The sequence below is a fragment of the Mytilus trossulus genome, chromosome 1 (genome assembly GCF_036588685.1).
Source record: "Mytilus trossulus isolate FHL-02 chromosome 1, PNRI_Mtr1.1.1.hap1, whole genome shotgun sequence".
Taxonomy (NCBI): domain Eukaryota; kingdom Metazoa; phylum Mollusca; class Bivalvia; order Mytilida; family Mytilidae; genus Mytilus; species Mytilus trossulus.
This window is the reverse complement of record NC_086373.1, coordinates 29,264,488-29,286,367: the sequence shown is the minus strand read 5'-3', so window position 1 is coordinate 29,286,367 and position 21,880 is coordinate 29,264,488. Positions and strand designations below refer to the sequence as shown.

The window sequence follows — 21,880 nt, the reverse complement described above, 5'->3', positions numbered from 1 at the left end:
TGATATGAAATTTTTCAACTTTTATTTGTAGCTAGAAACAAATAGTTGACATATTTTTTTCCTTTTATTGTTCGTAAAACATATCTCCCCACAATGTATTTCAAAATTCTATTTCATTAATTTTGTTTATGCACACAAATGTGTTTTTTCACGAACAATCTGACCACATTTAGGCAACTTTCAAAGACTCATAGTTTGGAAATAATATTATGATTACAAGTCCCCTCACGCATTCACGATGTCCTCAATCAGAACCGATCCCCTCACGCATGACATAATAAACATATGAGGTTTTTAGATTAATTAAGATGTCGATCAACACGGGACAGCGTACACGCTGCCCAAATCGACATTCATACCCATTGACCGAATAAAAAGTAAATTTGAACTGTATGGTCTGTAATAAGAACCATTTCAAAATTTAAATGTCACTTTTTTAGGCAAAATTTCGTGCGGCAACTGCTTTTGTAGGAGTTCAACTCCACGTAAAACAGTAAATGACACATATATATCTTCGTTAAAGTATTCACCACAGCATAGCATTCTCCGATTTTCAATATTTTGATCAGTCGAATAAGAAAATTGCGATTTAGAAATGTCTATACCCTTTGAAGCGGTGACAGTTGCTCCACTCAAGCACAACCGGAAAATCCTCTCACGGTTTTCCTTGCAGAACCAAATGTTCTGCGTGTGTAGATTACCAGCCGTGTCTAATGTCCATGTCAATTAAATATGCTCACTTTAACTTTTACTTGTGGGGAAGTTCTCCAACCTGTTTCCCAACTTAGTTTATTTTGGCACCTTCTGGAGGAATGAAAAAAAGTGCACGGCAACATCCTGGTAAGTTTTTATTTTTCTAAAACATAAAACATACTCAAAATTCATTTATCTAGGGCATGCTATGCCTGAATTTTATTTTATAGATGTGCAGGTTTGTCTGTATTCAGAGTAAATTTTGAGGTGAAAATACGGCCATTTTAGCCATTGGGTCCACATGAACCTTAAGCGATCAAGATAATGATGCCCCTTAGGGTATAATCCAGTAGCAGTCGACAAGGTTGTAGCAAAATAAAAAATCATAAAAAATACCAAAATTCGAGGGAAACTCAAAACGGAAAGTGCCCAATCAAATTGAAAAATTTAAAGCTCTAACACATCAAACAAATGGATAACAACTATCATATTCCTGACTTAGAACAGTCATTTCCTATGTAAAAAATGGATTATTAAACATGATTATAGATTATAAACTTCTCTCTTGTTTAACAGTAGAGTAACATGCCAATATATTCACAACGTTGTGTGAACAAAACAAACAGCCAAAGTAGGTCAAAATATCAAAGACAATTTACAAATATGTACTTAAGAATAAAACACAATTATTGGATGTTTAAGTACCGAGCGACGCCAAAATGGAAATCACCAAAAATAGACTTAACAGTAAAAATAAAATCCTAAAAGACAAACAAGTATACTATATTACATCATTAATATGATAAACAACGTCAGACTCTTTAATCTATACTTCAAGACCATATTATATTCGACGTATAAGTCTAAATATAAAGAAACAGAAGCCGTGTATGTTGTTTCCTTAGATATAGTTCTGGGGATATATTAATAAAAGAACACCATCAATATATCTGAACATAAAATTAAATTACTTCTTTGTCTTCTTGTTTTGACAAGAATCTGATGAACAGCGAGTCATATGAAAAAAGGAGAAGTCGTCAAACAGAGACACGCAATTTGTTTCCATAGGGGTTCCAGCAATTAGTTTAAAATGTCTACCACAAAATTAAACACATGCTGTCTATAATAGCCTTAAACCTTGTAATGACTTGTTCCTCTGATTAGCATGTTTTACCTTTTTGTTTACTTTTAACAAAACATGCTGTACGGTATCCCAAAGTAATGCAATTATAGCGTATGTTATCATTTTTATATGTTGAAAAATATGATAGATTGTTCCTTTAAGACGATTTTTGAGTTCACATGGGTAATGGTGATATGCAGGGTTGAAGAATAAAACAAATGTTGGTAGAACTTATCTAAGACAATTATTCAGAGTTATTTATCACAGACAGAGTTTATCAATCTAATGCACAATTCTTTAGTCGAACATGCAGACGATCCTTCAATGTACCGTTGTTTAAACGAAATTTTTATGATTCGCCCAAACCTGATCCTAATCAAAGGATATGCTTTTTTTTTTGTGAGTGGGATAACCTGAGTCCTGATATATTCATACGTTTAACAAGACACTAGTAGAAGTACGATTTGCATACAAAGACAATATTATTTGAAGCCATGTCTGAAAGAACAACAACATACTTACCGTAAAGAAATGATAGACATGTTGCCACCTTTGTGTCTCTGAAACGGTTGGTCGATCATTCACACAGTTTATCATTGTACTATTGCGACGCTTTATAAGAGGCCTGATTGTTTTTCCCAATTCTGACAAATATTCCAGTTCAACTTCTTTTCTTAAGTAGAGTGAATGAAATCGATAATCATAAGTTATGCTTCCTATTGATGTGTTGGGTTGTCTAAACAAAGGAGCATGCTTTGTCACCTGTTGTAGATGTTCATGTTCAATAATGTTTAAATCCCAAGTAATAACATGATCAGATAGGCTATTTATATAAGGAAAGTGGGAAAAGTCAGCGGGACTAAATATTGTTCTAAATCAAGGTTCTTGAATGCTTGTTTATTATAGGCAAATACTTTAAGTGCAATAGTTTTGTCCGGCAAATGACTTTTAAACATGTTACCCCATTACTACGTTGTACTATGTTTAGTAAAATGAGATAACTTATTAATCAGTCTAAAATACTGATGTTATTAGTTTCGCCAGGCATGTAATTGAAATACTAGGGATACCTAAAAACAATATTTAATGAAAATACCTTCACATAATATCTTTAAATATGGAAAAAACAACACAATTCTGTAGTTATTAGAAAAAAAGAAGAAATGTTTAAATCTATATAAGACTCATGACTTTTAAGCATTTTTTCTCCATTACTATTTTTAGAACCATGACATGGAGATCAGGTATTTATCAGTATTTATTAAGATTATAACACATAAATTTACTATATCACACCCGCGAAATAGCGGGCTTTTAGAACGAAGTTGAACATATAAAAAGATGAACGGATTAATGTTCGCAATTTGTAAAGGAACGATAGGAAAACATATAGAACTTTAGGACAGGGAAATTGTTTTGGCCCTCTCCTCATGATAAAAATCCGTTATTTTTTTCTATTGATTTCAATTAGTTTCGGGTATTTCTGTATACTATACTCATACTTATATTAAAATCTTTATTTAATAGGTAGTAATCTTAGAATTGGTAGCTAAAAGCCAATCCATTTTATTTATATATCATATATGTTCATAGTAAAAAGAAAAAAGAAAAAAAAGTTTTTCTAGTCCCAAGTACCTATGACATGAAACATTCGTGGAATTTAAAACAGTCCTAAGTGGTAGTCTTGAATTAACAGTCCGTCCTTTGACGGGAACAATGTCTGTACGACTTTATTTCGTTTTCCTCCCAAAAATAACCCAAACGGATTAACCAAGAACGACACATACGACTATTCATGATACCTATAGAAACCAAAGACATAATGATTAATTTTTTGTTTGAAGAAGTGAAGCGACATACAATATGAGGTCTTCTCATTTCATAGTATAGATGAGCATGGGAATGTTTATTCAGCATAGCATTAACGTTTTCTAATTCACTCCATTACAACATAAGAAATGCATGTTTTACTAAGATGATCTATCAAACCAAAGCTTGGAAGTTAGCAAGGTATCCAAATATTTAACAACTCTTGACCGTATTTTGCAAACGAGTATAAACAATTATCAAAGAAAATGATTATCTTGAATATGTATCCTCTGTAAATGACTTTCAATGTTTATCTGTTTAACAGTAAGATGTTATATTAGATGTATGTTTCATCATAACACATTATTCGAATGGACAACACTGTATTATATCTTAATGAACTGAATTACACAATAAAAATTTACCATTCATGATGACACGAGGTCCCAAAATGAAGGGCACATGTAAATGAAATAAAAACTTGATAAGAAAGTGTTTTCATAATCCTATCCTAAAAAATGTAATTAAAGTTATTGAATCCTTTTTTTGTTTCTTCGTATAGTTGTGAAAGCATTGACCGTGCGCACATTTTAGAATGAAGCGCTTTCACGCTTCATAAAAATGTACTTCGGTCAACGTTTTTACACCCCAATGAAGTTACAAAAAGAAGCATTCAATTCTTAAGTAATAAAAATTAACCGTAGTATTTAGCTTCCAATACAATTGGGCAAAAACAGATTCATCTAGAATCAAAGCACATGAATTAAAATTAACGTTAATAACCCATTAGTTAATACATATTTTTTTTTATAAAACAAATACTTACTTCATGACAAATGTATACACATTTACTTTTGTCTCATTGTATTTGCTTGTCAGTGCTAAACCATGTTATAATGTTTGATTTTAAATATATTCATGAATAGGTGTGTAGATGTCTGTACAAAAACAGTAAATACATTCAGATACATTATCTGCATTATTGAATTCTGGTAACTTTACGGATGGCTATAGCGAATTATAAATCTCATGTTTATGCTTACCGATCTTTCAGCGTATATGTGCGATGAGATTTTGTTAATTATTTTTGGAAATAATTTCTGCCAATAAATTAATGGTCGAGAATAAATGTCAAAGCTTCAAGTAAGTATATCAGAGAAAAGACAATTAGTCATTAATCCATTTTATTCAAATCAAATTGATGTAGCTTCCAGATCTAACTGATGCGTGAGATTTGTGTACAAACTGTTCAACAGAGATAACTGGATGCACGATTTAGAAATTCTAAATCATCTCGAAACAGCTCAGTCCAAAATTAGTAAGCAGTTTTTTGATTGTCACCAATAGGTATTTTTTTTTTATTAAGGTCAAACTTTACTCATGCCAATTATTTCTTGATTTGAAACAATGATAAATTATGTACAATGTTTTGCAAAATACAAATATAACAAAGACTTAGGAGGGAAAGTTGCTGGTATTACACCTAATATTGGGAAGCTGTACATGCACATTTGACCATGTATATATCTCATGTGTTAAAATGTCCTGCTATTTGAGTGAAATATTACAAAAAATTAAATATTTACATTAGATTGAGCCTCCAAAACACATTTTATAAGATAAGACGTTAGCAATATCCTTTAACTCTACTTTCCGCTATATAGATGACGTTCTTTCACTAAACAATTCAAAATTTGGTGACTATGTGGATCGCATCTATCCCATCGAATTGGAGATAAAGGATACTACAGATACAGTTAAGTCGGCTTCATATCTTGACTTACATCTAGAAATTGACAATGAGGGTAGGTTTAAGACAAAACTTTACGAAAAAAGAGATGATTTCAGCTTTCCAATTGTGAACTTTCCATTTCTAAGTAGAAACATTCCAGCAGCACCTGCATACGGAGTATATATCTCCCAATTGATACGATATTCCTGTGCTTGCATTTCCTATCATGATTTTCTTGATAGAGGGTTACTGCTCACAAGGAAGCCATTAAACCAAGAGTTCCAAATGGTGAAGTTGAAATCATCCCTTCGTAAATTTTACGGACGCCATCACGAGTTGGTTGACCGTTATGGAATAACCGTTTCACAAATGATATCGGATATGTTCCTTACGTCGTAACTACAATCCCCTTCCCTTTCATGAATTTGACCTTCCGAATTAGACTATTTACCGGATTTGTAATCACATAAGCAACACGACGGGTGCCGCATGTGGAGCAAGATCTGCTTACCCTTCCGGAGCACCTGAGATCACCCCTAGTTTTTGGTGGGGTTCGTGTTGTTTATTCTTTAGTTTTCTATGTTGTGTCATGTGTACTATTGTTTTTATGTTTGTCTTTTTCATTTTTAGCCATGGCGTTGTCAGTTTGTTTTAGATTTACAAGTTTGACTGTCCCTTTGGTATCGTTCGTCCCTCTTTTATAAGAAACAGTCCTTGAAATAGGATTTTACTATGAATATTCAGTTGACAGAACAAGCCATTCTTAGTATTTTGTCGAGCCATATTCTCCTCATTTCTTGTATTTGGTTTTGATGTTATATTTTTTATTCTCGTGGGATTTTGTCTGATGCTATGTTCGTTTCTGTGTGTGTTACATTTTAGTGTTGTGTCGTTGTTCTCCTCTTATATTTTATACGTTTCCCTCGATTTTAGTTTGTTACCCCGATTTAGTTTTTTGTTCATGGATTTATGAGTTTTAAACAGCGGTATACTACTGTTACCTTTATTTATGCTCTGATTTTCATAAGAAATACTTTTATGAATATATATTTTATTAGTAAATGACATTTTTGTTAATGCTGTAACAACAAATTATTTACTAAAAGCGAAGCCTTTCATGTCCTTCTTTGGAACGTTGCGTTACGTAAGGACGCATTGAAGTCTCCTTGGAGAAAGTAAACTTTTATGTTGATTGTGAATACTGCTTGAATACATCAGTTACTCATTTCTCATAACATTTTTATCATTTACGAGTAAATGTTATCTCATTATTTTCATCATTGGCATGAACAGTTGAAACATTTTGAAGAGATGAGAGGTATAAAACGACCAAATGAGACCTTATAAAGAAAACAAAGAGGTCCATTGGTGGTATTTATCTTCGTAAAATCAACTTTTGAATCTTATTTACAGCTGTTTATAGGCACATGAGATAAATATTTGATCATTTATTGGTCTACACTATATTCTATTATGATGCGGCTTGGTTTGGATTTGTCAAAGAAATTTTTCTCCAATCGCCGTAGATGTAGTTTTTCATTATTCTAGATTATTACCAGTATTACAACGTAAAAAGTCACATTCAGTATATTAAAAAATTATGTCTTCTTTACGGGAAGCTTTACATTCACCTTTGATCTTCCTAGTACTCTCATGTGTTAAAATTTCTTGCTATTTCAATCAACTATTACACAAAACGAAATATTTTGAGTTGATTGAGTCTCCAAGGCACATTTTGTGAGAAAATTTCCTTTATTTAGGATTCTATCATGAATATTAAGTCGTCAGAATAAGCCACTCTAACTTATATTTATGGAGCCTGTTCTCCTATTTTTAAATTCTGCTCTGATAGAACATTTTCCAAAGAAACTTTGATAAATATATATTTATAGATAATTGAAATTCATGTTAATGCTGTAACAACAAATTATTCACTAAAAAAGAAGCCTTTTATGTAGTCTTTCTGGAACGTGGCGTATATTTAATTTTAGTAGTAGAAATATATTCATTTAAATTTTCTGAGATTTTAAGATACTTTAAAATACTTTAGTGACTGTTTGTGAAGCCAAAATTGTTCGAATACTTTTGACTGTCCCTTTGGTGTCTTTCGTCCCTCTTTTATGTGTCATATGTTTACAGTAAATGGTTATGATTCGATATAATTGTGTTTTTTGTTTATTTTATTTGTAAATTTAACATTGAGTTATATGAGTACTTTTTTAATACTGTAACTTAAATTAATAAAATTATAGCTTTTTAATCGTACTTACACAAATGTCAAACTTATTTTGATCCCTTAATAGACCCCTGATTTGGAGAAAGTGTTCCATGATGAAATTGACATTAAACAAAATATAGCTATGCTATTGTTTTTACGAAACTAGTTGCAATTTCAATACATGTTTATAAAGAGTAACATAAAGGGCATTTTTTTTACATTGAAATACACTATTGTCGCTATTAAAAAATAGTAAACAATCAAGATAATGATATTAAGTTTGTGTTTAAAAAGTAAAATCACAAAAATACTAAACTCAGAGGAAAATCAATACGGAAAGTCCATAATCACATGGCAAAATCAAATAACAAAACGCATCAAAAACGAATAGACAAGAACTGTCATATTCCTGACTTGGTACAGGCATTTTCAAATGTAGAAAATGGTGGATTAAATCTGGTTCTATAGCGCTAACCCTCTCTCTTTAATAAAAGTCTCATCAAATTCCTTTATATTTACATGATGCGTTAAATAAACAGTCACAATTAATAAAATAGTCAAAATATGGGTACATCAGTCATCATCGCATAACAATTTTAAAAGGGACAATTTAACAGAACACAAAAACATCTATCTACGAACACATGGATTGACTTGAGTGTCTGACGTCATAAAATTTGTATACGTCACATACATTTGTCGTTCAATGTGCATACAAACAGTTTTAAAATTTACATAGGCAATGTAAGCATACAGAGTTTAAAAATCAAAAGTATGTAAGAACAAATTACAGAAATAGACCGAGATTTTAACTAGTCCAAAAGTTATAGGTAGTCATTCTAACTTTGACTATGGAAAACAGTAGCCAGGGTTCTTCCCTTCGGGTCGTGCACTATTGTCTCTCACACTGGCTACTATTTTGCATAGTCATTGTTAAACACAACATTATTAAATAAATGTATTTGTTATACAATATTCTAAATATCTGACCTGAACTGTCTAATATTTATCTACCTTTGCTTCATGTGTTTGTTGTAGTGACACATCTCACCAGCTGTGTTGGATTGATTGGAATTTTTAATGATTTGGTAACTTGATTTTTTTTCAAATCTGCTGTCCACAGAACTTGGAGTAGTTAATAGGGAGCCATAACACTTTCCATTAAATTAGTCATTTTTTAAATAAATCACAATAAATGTCATACAAAATGATGAGATGTAAAATTAAATGCAAAATGTTAAGTAGCACAAATGATCTTATAATTGATATCGTATTTGTTGTGTTCATAAACACCATTTTTAATATTTTGAAGAACAAATTATTTAAACTGATTTAACCATGCAGAAACTATATACATTTATATCCATTACTATATTTTGAAAGAGTGTATCACGACACCATAAGGACGATTATGTAAGGTAAAAAAAGTATAACAAACCATGTCAGATAAAAAAATAAAATAAATCATTGCCACACGATATTTTTGTTGATACGATTTTGGCTTTGTGTGTTGGGTTCGGAGATCATGCTAGTCAATTGTAGTAATTTGGAACGATATTCTCAATAAATTTAAAATTCTATTTAGAAATATAAATATATAAAAAAGGAGTTTGGTATATGATGCCAATAAGACAACTATCAACCAAATTTTTAATGAATGTATTGATTGAATTTTTTAGGTAACAGACAACATGTATAATATCTGAATACAGTATATATGAATAAGTAATTGGTATGATTGCAACCAGAAAAATCTCCAACAAATTTTAAATGGAATACTAGTAACCGTTAATTAATTTACGCATTGTTGCGAGTATTCAATGTACAAGAAATCATCGTAGCATATGATAATTTATTATTTAGTTAGTTATAAATTGTGGAGTAAGTGAGTAGTAGACTTTTTTCGCTTCTACCTTTCCATTGTTATCGATTGATTTTCCCAGCCTTCGTAATATTAATATAATATCTTATCTGGTAAGTCATAAAAAGGTGATTTCTTAGTATCGACGATGACGTTTATAAATGTCTGCATTCTTTAAATTGTGTTTATATAATTTAAGGACTTATATGGATACAGAGTGAGAGTGCAATACAATTGCATACACAAAATACTATACAAAGTATGCCGCTAGTAAGCACAAGATGATTGTTTTGCACTTTTCTCTTCGCTTGTGAACTTATTTACATAATGATTATATTTACATGACAATATTTGTTTACAGTATAAATATTCGTTTATAGTGGAAAATTGATTAAATGCTAAATAAGTTAATATTGAGTCACTGATAAGGTCTTTGCATCGGAACTAAACACATTTATTCTAAAAAATAGTTGTTGGCATGACACGGGTTATGTTCTTCTCATATATGTTATGATGGTATGATACTAAACTCCTAACGGGAAGGATTGTGCCCGATGTTCATATGATGAAATCATAATCTTTCAGTCAGTTTAATTGAAGTCTGGAGCTGGCATGTTAGTTAACTGCTAGTAGTCTGTTGTTATTTATGTATTATTGTCATTTTGTTTATTTTCTTTGCTTACATCTTCTGACATCAGACTCGGACTTCTCTTGAACTGAATTTTAATGTGCGTATTGTTATGCGTTTACTTTTCTACGTTGGTTAGAGGTATAGGGGGATGTTTGAGATCTCACAAACATAATTAATCCCGCCGCATTTTTGCGCCTGTCCCAAGTCAGGAGCCTCTGGCCTTGTTACTCTTGTATTATTTTAATTTTAGTTTCTTGTGTACAATTTGGAAATTAGTATGGCGTTCGTTATCACTGAACTAGTATATATTTGTTGAGGGGCCAGCTGAAGGACGCCTCTGGGTGCAGGAATTTCTCGCTACATTGAAGACCTGTTGGTGACCTTCTGCTGGTGTTTTATTATTTGGTCGGGTTGTTGTCTCTTTGACACATTCCCCATTTCCATTCTCAATTTTAAAATTAAATTTTGCTTGCTAGTCCCTCTCTGTGATTAATATTAGAAAACTCTGGTTAATTTCCCAATCAATCTATCATGAAAGATAAATTATTCGTCTTTCATTTATAATCTTTTTCAAAAATAATGAACGGTTCTTTAAATTGTTATGTAATCATGTTAAACGTTTCAAATTTAGGAAATTATATAATAATTATAAAACTTATTCTACAGTTTGTTTATGTACTGCTACAAATATGTACATACTTATTGTCCATTTGACTTCTATATATTTGCAGAAAAAATTTCTCAAAAATTCATTTTTATAAATTAATATTTTTTCCCTCGATGCTGGTTAATATATGAGCCAGTCCATGCGAAAAGGTACAAAAACGAAAAATTTACGAAATTCTAAAAAGTGTCCATAATTATTGGTAGTAGACTTGTGATTTAAAAAACACATTTACTTTTCCTCATATCATCAAGCTGTGGGCTACACGCACCTGCAAGTGCTGAGACCCCCCCTTAGTTTTATCAAGATTTTTAATGAATTATTTCATAAATTTCAATCATTTTCAAAGTAAGGTTTAAATGGCTTGATTTACCAAATGATAATGTTAGCCCCGGTAGGTTAGCCCCGGTAGCAGTGGGGATAAGGCTCTCGCTTAGGATGCTGATATCAATGCAATTAAACCGGGCAATGGTTCGAATCCCGTTCAACTGAGGTTGATTTATATAATATTAAATAACTTAACTTAACTTCAATTTCTAAAACACAAGATGACATAGTTTTTGTATTTTCCCTCATGATTTAATGTTGTCTTACTTTCTTTGAACCTGTAGAACTGACTGAAATTATTGACTTTTGTCTCTGTATAGTATCGGGCTTTTTTTTTTTTTTTTTTTTTTTTTTTTTTATAGTTTCTGGTCGGTAAAGCATTAGTCGGGGGAACAAATGATTTTACTCTTGTTCACATACAAAAAAGTCAGATATTTCTACGTCTTTTTCTGTTTTGATTGACAAATTCGGGATAGAATTGACAATTTTATGAATGTTTACATTAATGTAATTTTTTTCGGATAAAATAGATTTTCAAAAATACTATAACAAACTTTGATAACTTGTCCTGTAAAGTTTACCAAAAGGACTTTTTGTACCTTTTCGCATGGACTGGCTCATATGATATATACGAGCTGTGACTATCAATTTTATAATTTTTGGTTAATAACTAAACAAGCTTCCCATTAGGTACATTGTATCTATGTTAATATTATTATTTGAAGTATCGATTACATGATGGAGTAAGTATAAGTAGTGTAACGGCCTTCAAACCAAAACAAAAACAACATACCTGTGTTTGTAATGTTTGTTTATTTGTATCATATGAATTTGTATATTTAAATTTTAAGATAACCTCTACTGACCATCAAACAAACTTAGATTTCATGTCATGTCATTGTTATAATTGTAATATATATGATGATAGGAAACTGCAATTTCCATTTCTGGTTAAAAATATATTAGATATATAGTATAAACTAGTGGAATATTACTTTTATAAGCAAATGATATGAAAATGAATATTGTTTTATATGTTAACCTTCATATCTTATGTTAGTGGACGGGTTATGACAGAAGTTACCAACTATAAAAGCATGTTTTTTATTATCCTAAATTGTTTGCATCCAAGAAATGCACATTTATAAATATCTGAATGTACATTAACTTTAGTCTGTTTTTATAAACTTTTCAGAGCTTCTTTGTATTGTTATACAACTCCCCATTCTAAAAGCATGAAAAACTTTTGTATAGTTAGTTAACTTGTATAATGATATAAAATCAATAATCAAAACTACAAAGTGGTCATCATGTTCATTGGTGTCCTTTAATATTCAAATAGGTATAGTCACATGGTACAAATAAACAAAAATTGAAAGCACATGTATGTTGATTTTGCTTTGATTTGAAGGTCGTTACACTTCTTATACTTATTCCATTAGGTAATAAACACTTCAAAAATTAAAATTAACATAGAAACCTAAAGGGAAACTGTTTTAATTATTGTTAAAAAATAATGAAATTAATAGGCAGAATTGGTATATATCATATATTATAGCGAACCCAATTGATTCTTTCCATAGATTCACCTGATAGTTAACTGTCCAATTAAACTTTTGGCAGTTCTATGGTCCCATTAAACAAACACAACAGGTATTGTTCTCTGTATAGTTTATTCACCAGGACCTTTAAATTTATTCTAAGCGAAGTATATAGGTTACCATTAATGTATTATCTAGGTGGAAAACGCTGTAATTGTAAAGTTGCAATCAACCATTGAGCAAGTGAGCATGTTAATGCGAAGACAGGCTTTCTCTCTTTTACTGTGTTTTAAAGAGAATGAGGAAATACAGCGGATGGTGTTTTTAAGTATTTATTCTTTATTAAATTTCACTTGCCATTCAAGATAATTTTAAAATCTGTTATCTTCCTGGATAAGACAGGCTTTTGTCTACGTTTTTGGTTTCAACAGAAAAAAAATCAAAACTATTCGAGGAAAAAAAATCAAACAAAAAAAAAAAGGAATCAACGAAATTCTTTAAGTGGGAAATATATTTTAGACTGTTCGTCATACTCTGTTGGTATGTAAGAAAAGTTGTACTCAAATAGTCAAAACGTTACTATCTATGTTTTCAACAGCACTGACACACAAACAATGTCAAACCAGTTCCGTAATTTTTTTTATGCAATTATTATAAAAGAAATCTTTGAAATCATTAAGAATAGACGTTTTTTGTTTGCGTTGTCGATAAGTATACCCTATTAACATAAGTGGGACTGGTATGTTTGAAAAATGAGCTTAATGAGCTTACAATTTTTGATTTTTTTTAAATACTAAGGCTTTTCTACCTCAGGCATATCTTATCTGTTTTAGGCAAAACTTTTTGGAATTTTGGTCCTCAATGCTCTTCAACATCCACTTTATTTGGCTTTTTAACTTCTTTGGATTCGAGCATCACTGATGGTTTTTTTTGTAGACGAAACGCACGTCTAGCGTATACTAAATTTAGTCCTGGTATCTATGATGAGTTTATTCAAACCCCTGTTTCGAGACTTGTACTATTTTCAGTGAACCGCTGTATAGAGTGCATTGACGACACAGGGGCCAATTTAGCCTTATCAAAAGGGGATTCCGACCCAAGATAAAAACGAGGGGGTCCGACCATTTTTCCCTATTCAAAAGCATTAATCGGCAGGAAAAGTGGTGTTCCAAACCCCGGAACAGCCCATGATCTCATTTCAACACAAAGTTTAGACGCAAATCTAGTCAAATGATTGTTATGGATAAAAACTGCATAAGTGTAGCAGACGACAAATTGTTACAAAAATAACAATCTAATTAAGTTGGCTAGGCAATAGTTGCGAATATAAATTTGTAATCGTGCAAAACAAAAAACGACACATCGGTACTACATCAAATGAAACAGTTTGTAGAGTATCCTCTGAACAATATATTTGCTGGTTTTTGTATACTTACCATTGCATTAAAAATACCCTGTTTCGCCGGGAAAGTCTATTGGTCCTGCTGATAATATATATATCATACATCTACATGTATCTACACCTTCGGTCCTTGTAAATCCTTAATTGTCTTCAAATATTTGGCTCTTAGCGGTCCTGATGGTAAATTTAGAAAAGCGCTTCGGACACATGAAATTATAACGTGTTGCTTACATATTTTTTACATAGAAGACATCATTTGCTATTTTGTGTCTGTATTTTTGGTTTGTTTTTGCTTTTTGAGATGACCCCTTGTTTTCATCACCTGTAATCGTAGGTCAAAAGTGTAATTCTAGGTATAGACCTAGTTTCCGCAAATGTCTAATTGTAACGACTTGTGACGTTATTTAATAGTTACGTCATGTGGTAGTTTCATTTTCGTTATATTTGACGAACTCTAATTTTCGGACCGAATTTCACTTCCTATTTACAGTCAGATTATACTTTCCCTATAAAATAGTGTTCCTTGGCTTCACGCGGAATTTTATTATCATAATTACTTTACTCCCGCCGTTATCCGCATCTTTTATCATAGTAGATTCATCATTTTGAAGGTTCTTTATAGTCTTTTGTTGAGCCTTTGGCAGATTTGATTTTACGTGTGAATCGACACTGTGTGTGTTTGCGGTTTGTTTTAAACAATTGATACATTCCTTTAAATGTTTGTTCTTATTCGGTTGAGGATTGTTACAAGGATTGCTCTACATCGATGTCTACAATATTTTTAGATGTCTATGAATCTTTTTACAAGCAAAACAGATCTCATAAATTTGTTTTTAAAGAATTTGTAATCGTTTGCTTTTCTGGAGTTGTTTATTTAACAAATTTCTCCGAGATCTGCCTTCACTAGTATTGGTAGCACTTCTGACATTCATTGAATATTTTAGATATCCTAAAGGATATCTTAATCTAATAGGATTTTTTTTTATCATTCTATGGGAGAATCTATTTATTATGGGATAGAATAAGTATCCAATGGGATATTTGTGTATCTTATACGCTTATCATGAAAGACTTTTTTCTGAGATAGCCCTGAGGATTTTTTTAAGAGATTTGTTTTGTCCAATGGGATGTTTTCTCCCCTATAGGATTTTTCTCTCCCTTAGGATAAATGTTTCCCTGTAGGATTTGTCTCTCCTTTAGGATAACATTTGTCCTTTAGGATGTTTTCCTTTCTCATAGGATGAAATTTGGATACGTTGTGTCCTCATAGACGGTTTAGTCAGTTTTGGTGGTATTTTACTAAACATATTCTATGGCTTCGCTTTTCCCAGTTTTTTCTGTATTGATTCAACATAATACCTTAGCAATGTTTATCTTGCATTCAAACGTTTGTCAATTAAAATAGTGTGTATTGTCAAGAAAATCGAGCATCACACATTTTAAGAAAAATATTAAGACATGCAAAATGGTTAGATTGTTGGCTTGCATTTTTGTATTTATCATAGCGATTCCGAAATTATTTACTTTTATCAGATCATTACTTTTTCCATTCTTATTGATGAATCGTACCAAACAAAATGTGTGATATTTCAATATACTATACCAGATTGTCGTTATACAATGTGTTCAATGGCTATATTCAGTAGTTTCTGTTTCGTGCATGATATTTGTTTCATTGGTATTTTCTGAACGTTTAGTATCATCTATTGCATACATGTTATTTCAAACCCTGAAATTTATCATTATCTGATATGAGTGCCAATGAGACAACTATCAATCCAAGTTACAATAAAAAAAAGTAGACCATTGTATTTCATGGTACGGTCTTCAACACGGAGGGTAAGCTCAAACCGAACAACAAGCTATAAAGGCTTCGAACAAAACAATATAAGTGAAAAATTGTTCATACGTAAAAAACAATGGTCCAATCTATATAACAAAACGAGATATGAGAAACACATTTTTCTTATGTTATTAAAGTTTGCTGTTATTAAATATCAGAAATTATTATAAATCAAGGAATGTATCATCCTCATGCAAATTTCTATTTCCTTTCACGAATTTGGCTATACTTTTTGGACCATTGGATAATAGTTTATCTTTTATATAAGCTTTGGATTTCATATATTGTGGCCACGAGCATCACTGAAGAGACATGTATTGTCAAAATGCGCAGCTGGTGCAAGGAAATTGGAACCGTTAATTTTATTATGAACCACATCAACAAACAATAACAATTGAACATCAGATTCCTGACTTATAACAGTTGCACACAATTTAAGCAGGTTTAAACGTTTTAATGGTACAAAAGTTCATCCTTATCTAACAGAGAGAGAGACTATAAATATCAATTTTAGTTGAAAAAGGGATTGGTTGAGCCTTAAATTGAAACCCATCAGTGTAACAAAACAATATTCTAATCGTTTATAACGTCGTCCTATATTTTCAAAGGAGGATTTCTAGACATGGGATTGATCATAGATAGGTGAATCGTGTATTAACGTCTTACCATTAATAAATGTACACTTACGAACAGTCAACTGTGAATTAGAAAATATATAAGGAATGAAAAAGTAAAAATAAAAAATAGCACGTTTGAATAAACACATATCACATTTCTAGAGTTTTTTTTACAATAGATAAATGTAGATTGAATGATTATTTTGATAATCTCAATGCGATTGATTGCCTGGAAGAAAAAGAAGTGAGAAAAGCAATCTAGTAAATTACAATGATAAATTATAAAACTCAATTTTCCCTTTGATGACGTTGTTAATTTCATTGCTAACTTAGTTTCTTGCGCAGATTTTACAGAGTACTTTAATCTGCCGAGAAATTAGTTAATCAGATAGCAAGATCAAAAGAAATTTTCGTGAAATAGCAATAAATAGATTTATTTGAAAATTTAAGTTTTATCTAAAATAGGACAAAATGGAATAGCCACACACCATGGTTCATTTTTCACCTACCTTTTTTGTCATATAAAAATCGAAATAATTCATGGAAGCAATAAATTTGTTTGAAATTTATACAATATTTATTATTTTATCCCCCACTAGTTCACGGAATAAAATTCCAATCGCACGGTCAAGGCCATGTGTATATTTCTAACATATCTATGGCTTTTATGAATTAATTCTAAAATCTGTATTGCATAAATTTATCACCATCAGGGTTCGTGCACATGGTAATACGTCATGTTTAAATTAAGAAGGATCTTTTGTTTGAATGATATTATTCTTTTTTCTCTTTCGCAGAATAAATGCATGAGCTAGAGTGGTTGGGACGTATAAGAAGATGTTATTTCGTCAAAAGTGTCGTCTTTTTGCCATTCGAAGATATAAATCTCATTTTCTGATGGCAATATTTGTTTCATCGTGTTTATTATTTTTATTGAAACACACGTTTATAGTGGTTCAAAATAATTGTATATATTGTTCCATATCAAATAAACATGTTCAAAAAATCGTTTCTGAAATTTACACAAATGGATCTACAGCCGAACAACCCGTTAATCCAACCAATGTCGATTATATTTACAAACCGCTTGATGTCTGTGAACTCCGAAATGGACCGGATTTCTTATTAGTGTTAGTGAAATCGGATGCTGCAAATATTGCTCGTCGATTATCCATCCGACAAACATGGGGGAATATATCACATCCACGTATAAAAGTTATATATCTTCTAGGATATTACAGTGTTGTGCAGGATATGATTGATTTAGAATCTAATACATATGAAGATATTTTACAGGGAGATTTTGTTGACATTTACGATAACAATATGAACAAAACAGCTATGGCATACCAGTATGCTGTTGAAAATTGTGTTAATACTCAGTTTCTGTTCTTCGTAGATGATGATTTTTTCATAAACATTTTGAAAATAAATAAGTTTTTAGCAACATTATCTATAGCTGATAAATCCCAATTGTTTAGAGGTTTTGTCATAAGTGGTATGACGCCGTATAGGAACAAATCTTCGAAATGGTACTTAAGTCACGAGGAATATCCGTATGACATTTTCCCGACGTACCTTGCCGGTGGTGCTATTCTCATGTCGATGACTATTGCTAAGTTATTAAGAACGACATTCCCATATTTAAAATACATTCATATTGACGATGTTTACCTTGGAATCGTGGCTTTGAAACTGGATCTTGAAGTACAAAATGATGAAAGATTCATTCTTTCGTATACACAACCTCTGCGCTTGAAGAATATGTTTGCATCTCATGGATATGGAGACCATAGACAACTCTTGATTATCTGGGAAATCTTTCTAACTTCAATGTCTTTTAATTCGTCATCGGATCTCAATATAGAGTTACATAGAAGAATGCTAAAAAAGCTTAAGTTTTAGCATTTGTTTTTTGCGTTTTTTTTCGTTAAGAGATTTGATACTCGAGAGTATATATTTATTAAATTATCTGAGAATACAATCTTTACATTCAGTCAAAGTCGTTCAAAAAAATAGACGTTTCTTTGGAAAAAAACTTAATTTCATATTAGATCACCGATAAATAAACAAATGTCAGGCTCAATAGTCTGAACAGTAAATCTTTAAATAAACAAGATGATTATGTCGTGTACAAATTGCGATTTTGTACAGGTTATAACCTGTACAACAGTATTGTACATGTTATAACTTGTATTATGCAAAAATACAAGTTATAACATGTACAAAAGTACCTCATACATGTTATAACTAAATGTTGTACCAAATATTGCTTAAAAATGGTTTTAACTTGTACAAAATTAAAAATACATCTTGAAGAAGTAAAATATACATTTAAATTCACCAATGCATAAAGAACTACAATGAATAGACTAGAACGTGTCTTTTTATGTAAAGGACAATGATCACAAAGTTTCAGAAATATATGTTTCATGAATAATGTTGGCAAAATGTGTTTTCATTTAATTGTATGTTTTATGCAGTCCATCATGGTTTACATAAGTGTGAAACTATTTACTAAAAGCTTGCATATCTCAATGACATTTACATTAGATAAACTAGTTTCTCAATTCTCCCAAAATATTTAAAAACCATTTTAAATAATCTTAGAAAATTCTCCTCCCTCTCGTTTTTATAGCATGCACAGACTAAAAAAATGTCTTATATGCTAACTCTGTAAAAGCAAAAGAAGCTGAAATAGTATTCATTGGACTATGCTTTATTGTCAATATCTTTGGACCTACTCTTCCACATTTTTGGCCTTCAGCATGATTTATGTAAATTTATAAGTCACTTTTTTTTTATAAACTATAAGATCATTGCATGAGGCGAATGACATTTTGATGTTTTAAATATATATCCTTTTCTTTGAAAGCATTTATTTTTAGCCTTTGGATGTTGTCTGCTTCATTAGCGGGTTGTTGTCGTTAGACACATACCCAAATTTCAATTCCCAATTGTATTTGTAGACACATCTATCGTGGATATCCTCTTATGTCTTTTAGTGTCAACTAGAATGAAAGTATTTTACTATTGCCTTCAACGTGGACACTCAATTGTAATTCATCAAATAAAGATACGTCCATAGATAGTCATAAGAGGATCATAAGACATGAATGTTTCGTAATACCGACCCCTGGACATTAATAACTGTATCGAAAAAGGACAAAACACACTAACATGAAGGAATAATAAAAAAGTTATGAAATTGTTATTAAGGTCAATATCATCTGTTGCGATTATAAAAACATTTCCTTATTTTTTTATTTTGTTCAAGTGTAAACCATTTTTAAGCAATATTTTGTACAGGTTATAACATGTATGAGGTACTTTTGTACATGTTATAACTTGTATTTTTGCATTTTACAAGTTATAACATGTACAATATTTTTGTACATGTTATAACCTGTACAAAATCGCAACTTGTACACTACTAAATTTTACACCCTACCCGTGATGTTAGGGATCGAAAAGTATTTCGAAGGCATGTAAGTTACATACTTTTCGATCCCTAACATCACGGGTAAGGGGTAAAATTTAGTACTACATGTTGTGCTTTACTTTCATTGCCGCAAACGTATTGTTTTTAACTTGATATTAAACTAATAGGACTCAATTTTTTTTTAAACCTTCTGATCTTTTTATTTGGCAATCATCAATGAAAGTGAGCAGGGTTTAAGAAGGTCAGTTGTTCGACCTGTTGGTCAAAAGAAAAATCACAAAAATACTGAACTAAGGGGAAAATCTAATCGGAAAGTCCATAATCACATGGCAAAATCAAATAACGAAACAAATAAAAAACGAATTGACAAGAACTGTCATATTCCTGACTTGGTACAGGCATTTTCCAATTGTAGAAAATGGTGGATTAAACCTGTTTTTATAGCGCTAACCCTCTCACTTTGATGACAATCTTATCCTTATCAAATTCCGTTATATTTACAATGTACAACACTCATCATCGTGTAACAATTTTAAAAGGAACAATTTAACAGAACACAAAACATACATTGTTTCGCATGTCTGACGTCAGAAAATTTATACGTCACATATGTTTGTCGTTCCATGTATATACAAATAATTTTAAATTTCACACAGGCAATGAAATGTGTTTGGTTAAGATATATATAGTTTCAATCTTTTGGTCTTTTGAAAAATGTTGTTTGTGTTATATTTAGACCCCTTTACAACGAAGTTTGCTACATGAAAAGTATATAAATTGCGTTCTTCATCCAATGAAATCATAGGTTTGGAAGTTTTTAGTTCAATTTAGACTTGCATATATCTAAAGTTATAAATGCTTTGAATTGTGGAATCCGTCTAGATACTAACTTTGAATTCAGAACATTACTATATGCTGACTGTGCTTATGTCGGATACAGAAAATTGACTACAAAAACAATTACTGTGCTTATTTAATAACCTTTGTGGTAGTGAATTACCTTTTGCCTGTCCAGTTTAAAAAATTGCCATATTAATTGTACAATAGGTATTGTGAAAGCTATTATCAACAGGTGGTCATTTAACTACATGTAGATTTAATTAGTTGTTTTTGACAGAGCAATTTTAAATGACTGATAGCTAGAATGCTTTCCTCGTGTCTAATGTCCTGAAATGACTATTCTTTTTAGGTATGGGACATTGTTTTCTCTCTACTAAGATATTTATTATAAATTTATTCATTTTGCTAACAATCACAAATAAATTATTGCTGGTAAATCCAACTTTTATAATGCACTTAATTTCAATTAAAGTAGATCCTGAATATTAAATGATACTTAGCATCATTACTATTTCATGTAAAAAAAAATCGTAATACAACATGAAAATATATCCCATTAGAAAACTGCAAGCCTCACATAATTCATCTTGTAGAATTATTCACAATTTGATGGGCTATCCCAAAACAAAATCCATTTCACAAACACTTTAATTCCTTATCAGGTGTCAGAAACTTTAAATATATCCCACATTAAAAACACTATTAAGCAAACATATATCTACTTTTTTATAAGCTAAATTCACTGATTGAAATTTCCTTCTTGACTGTGTAGAGACACGAAAAGAAATGGCTTAAAATGTACCATATCTAAATAGAATACTCTATTCAGGACATTGCTCATGATACACAAGAAAAGCAAGCTAGCTATCAGTCATTTAAATTTGACCCTTTAATTAAGATTTTTTATACTGGTCAGGCAAGTATTTAAATACCACAAAGGTGATTGGATGATGACAGTAACAGCACTAGATAACTCGTCTGTGAAATAAAGCTTGCAAGTGAACTGTGATAAAACGAAAGGTATGCACAAGTCATCTCCGTGCTCAGACAGAGTATTTAAGATGGGGAACAAAACTATCGATGACACACAAGGATATAGATACCTAGGACTTACACTATCTGAAACTCTTTAGTACA

At 31.1% G+C, this 21,880-nt stretch overlaps 1 protein-coding gene across 2 annotated transcripts; it reads left to right on the top strand.

Moving 5' to 3' along the window:
- The first annotated feature begins 4,607 nt into the window (after positions 1-4,607).
- LOC134707415 (beta-1,3-galactosyltransferase brn-like) lies at positions 4,608-19,765 on the top strand. Of its 2 annotated transcripts, none has more exons than XM_063567138.1 (2): positions 4,608-4,768; positions 17,259-19,765. In XM_063567138.1, exon 2 carries the CDS (start codon positions 17,299-17,301, stop codon positions 18,364-18,366), a length of 1,068 nt encoding a protein of 355 aa, XP_063423208.1. In that variant the 5' UTR covers positions 4,608-4,768; positions 17,259-17,298; the 3' UTR covers positions 18,367-19,765. The 2 variants fall into 2 exon arrangements, with proteins under 2 accessions (XP_063423208.1, XP_063423215.1); XM_063567145.1 differs by lacking the exon at positions 4,608-4,768 and adding an exon at positions 9,450-9,549.
- The last annotated feature ends 2,115 nt before the right edge of the window (positions 19,766-21,880 follow it).

Coding starts and splice junctions, on each gene's coding strand:
- LOC134707415 (XM_063567138.1), top strand. CDS start 17,299: ATGTTATTTCGTCAAAAGTGTCGTCTTTTTGCCATTCGAAGATATAAA.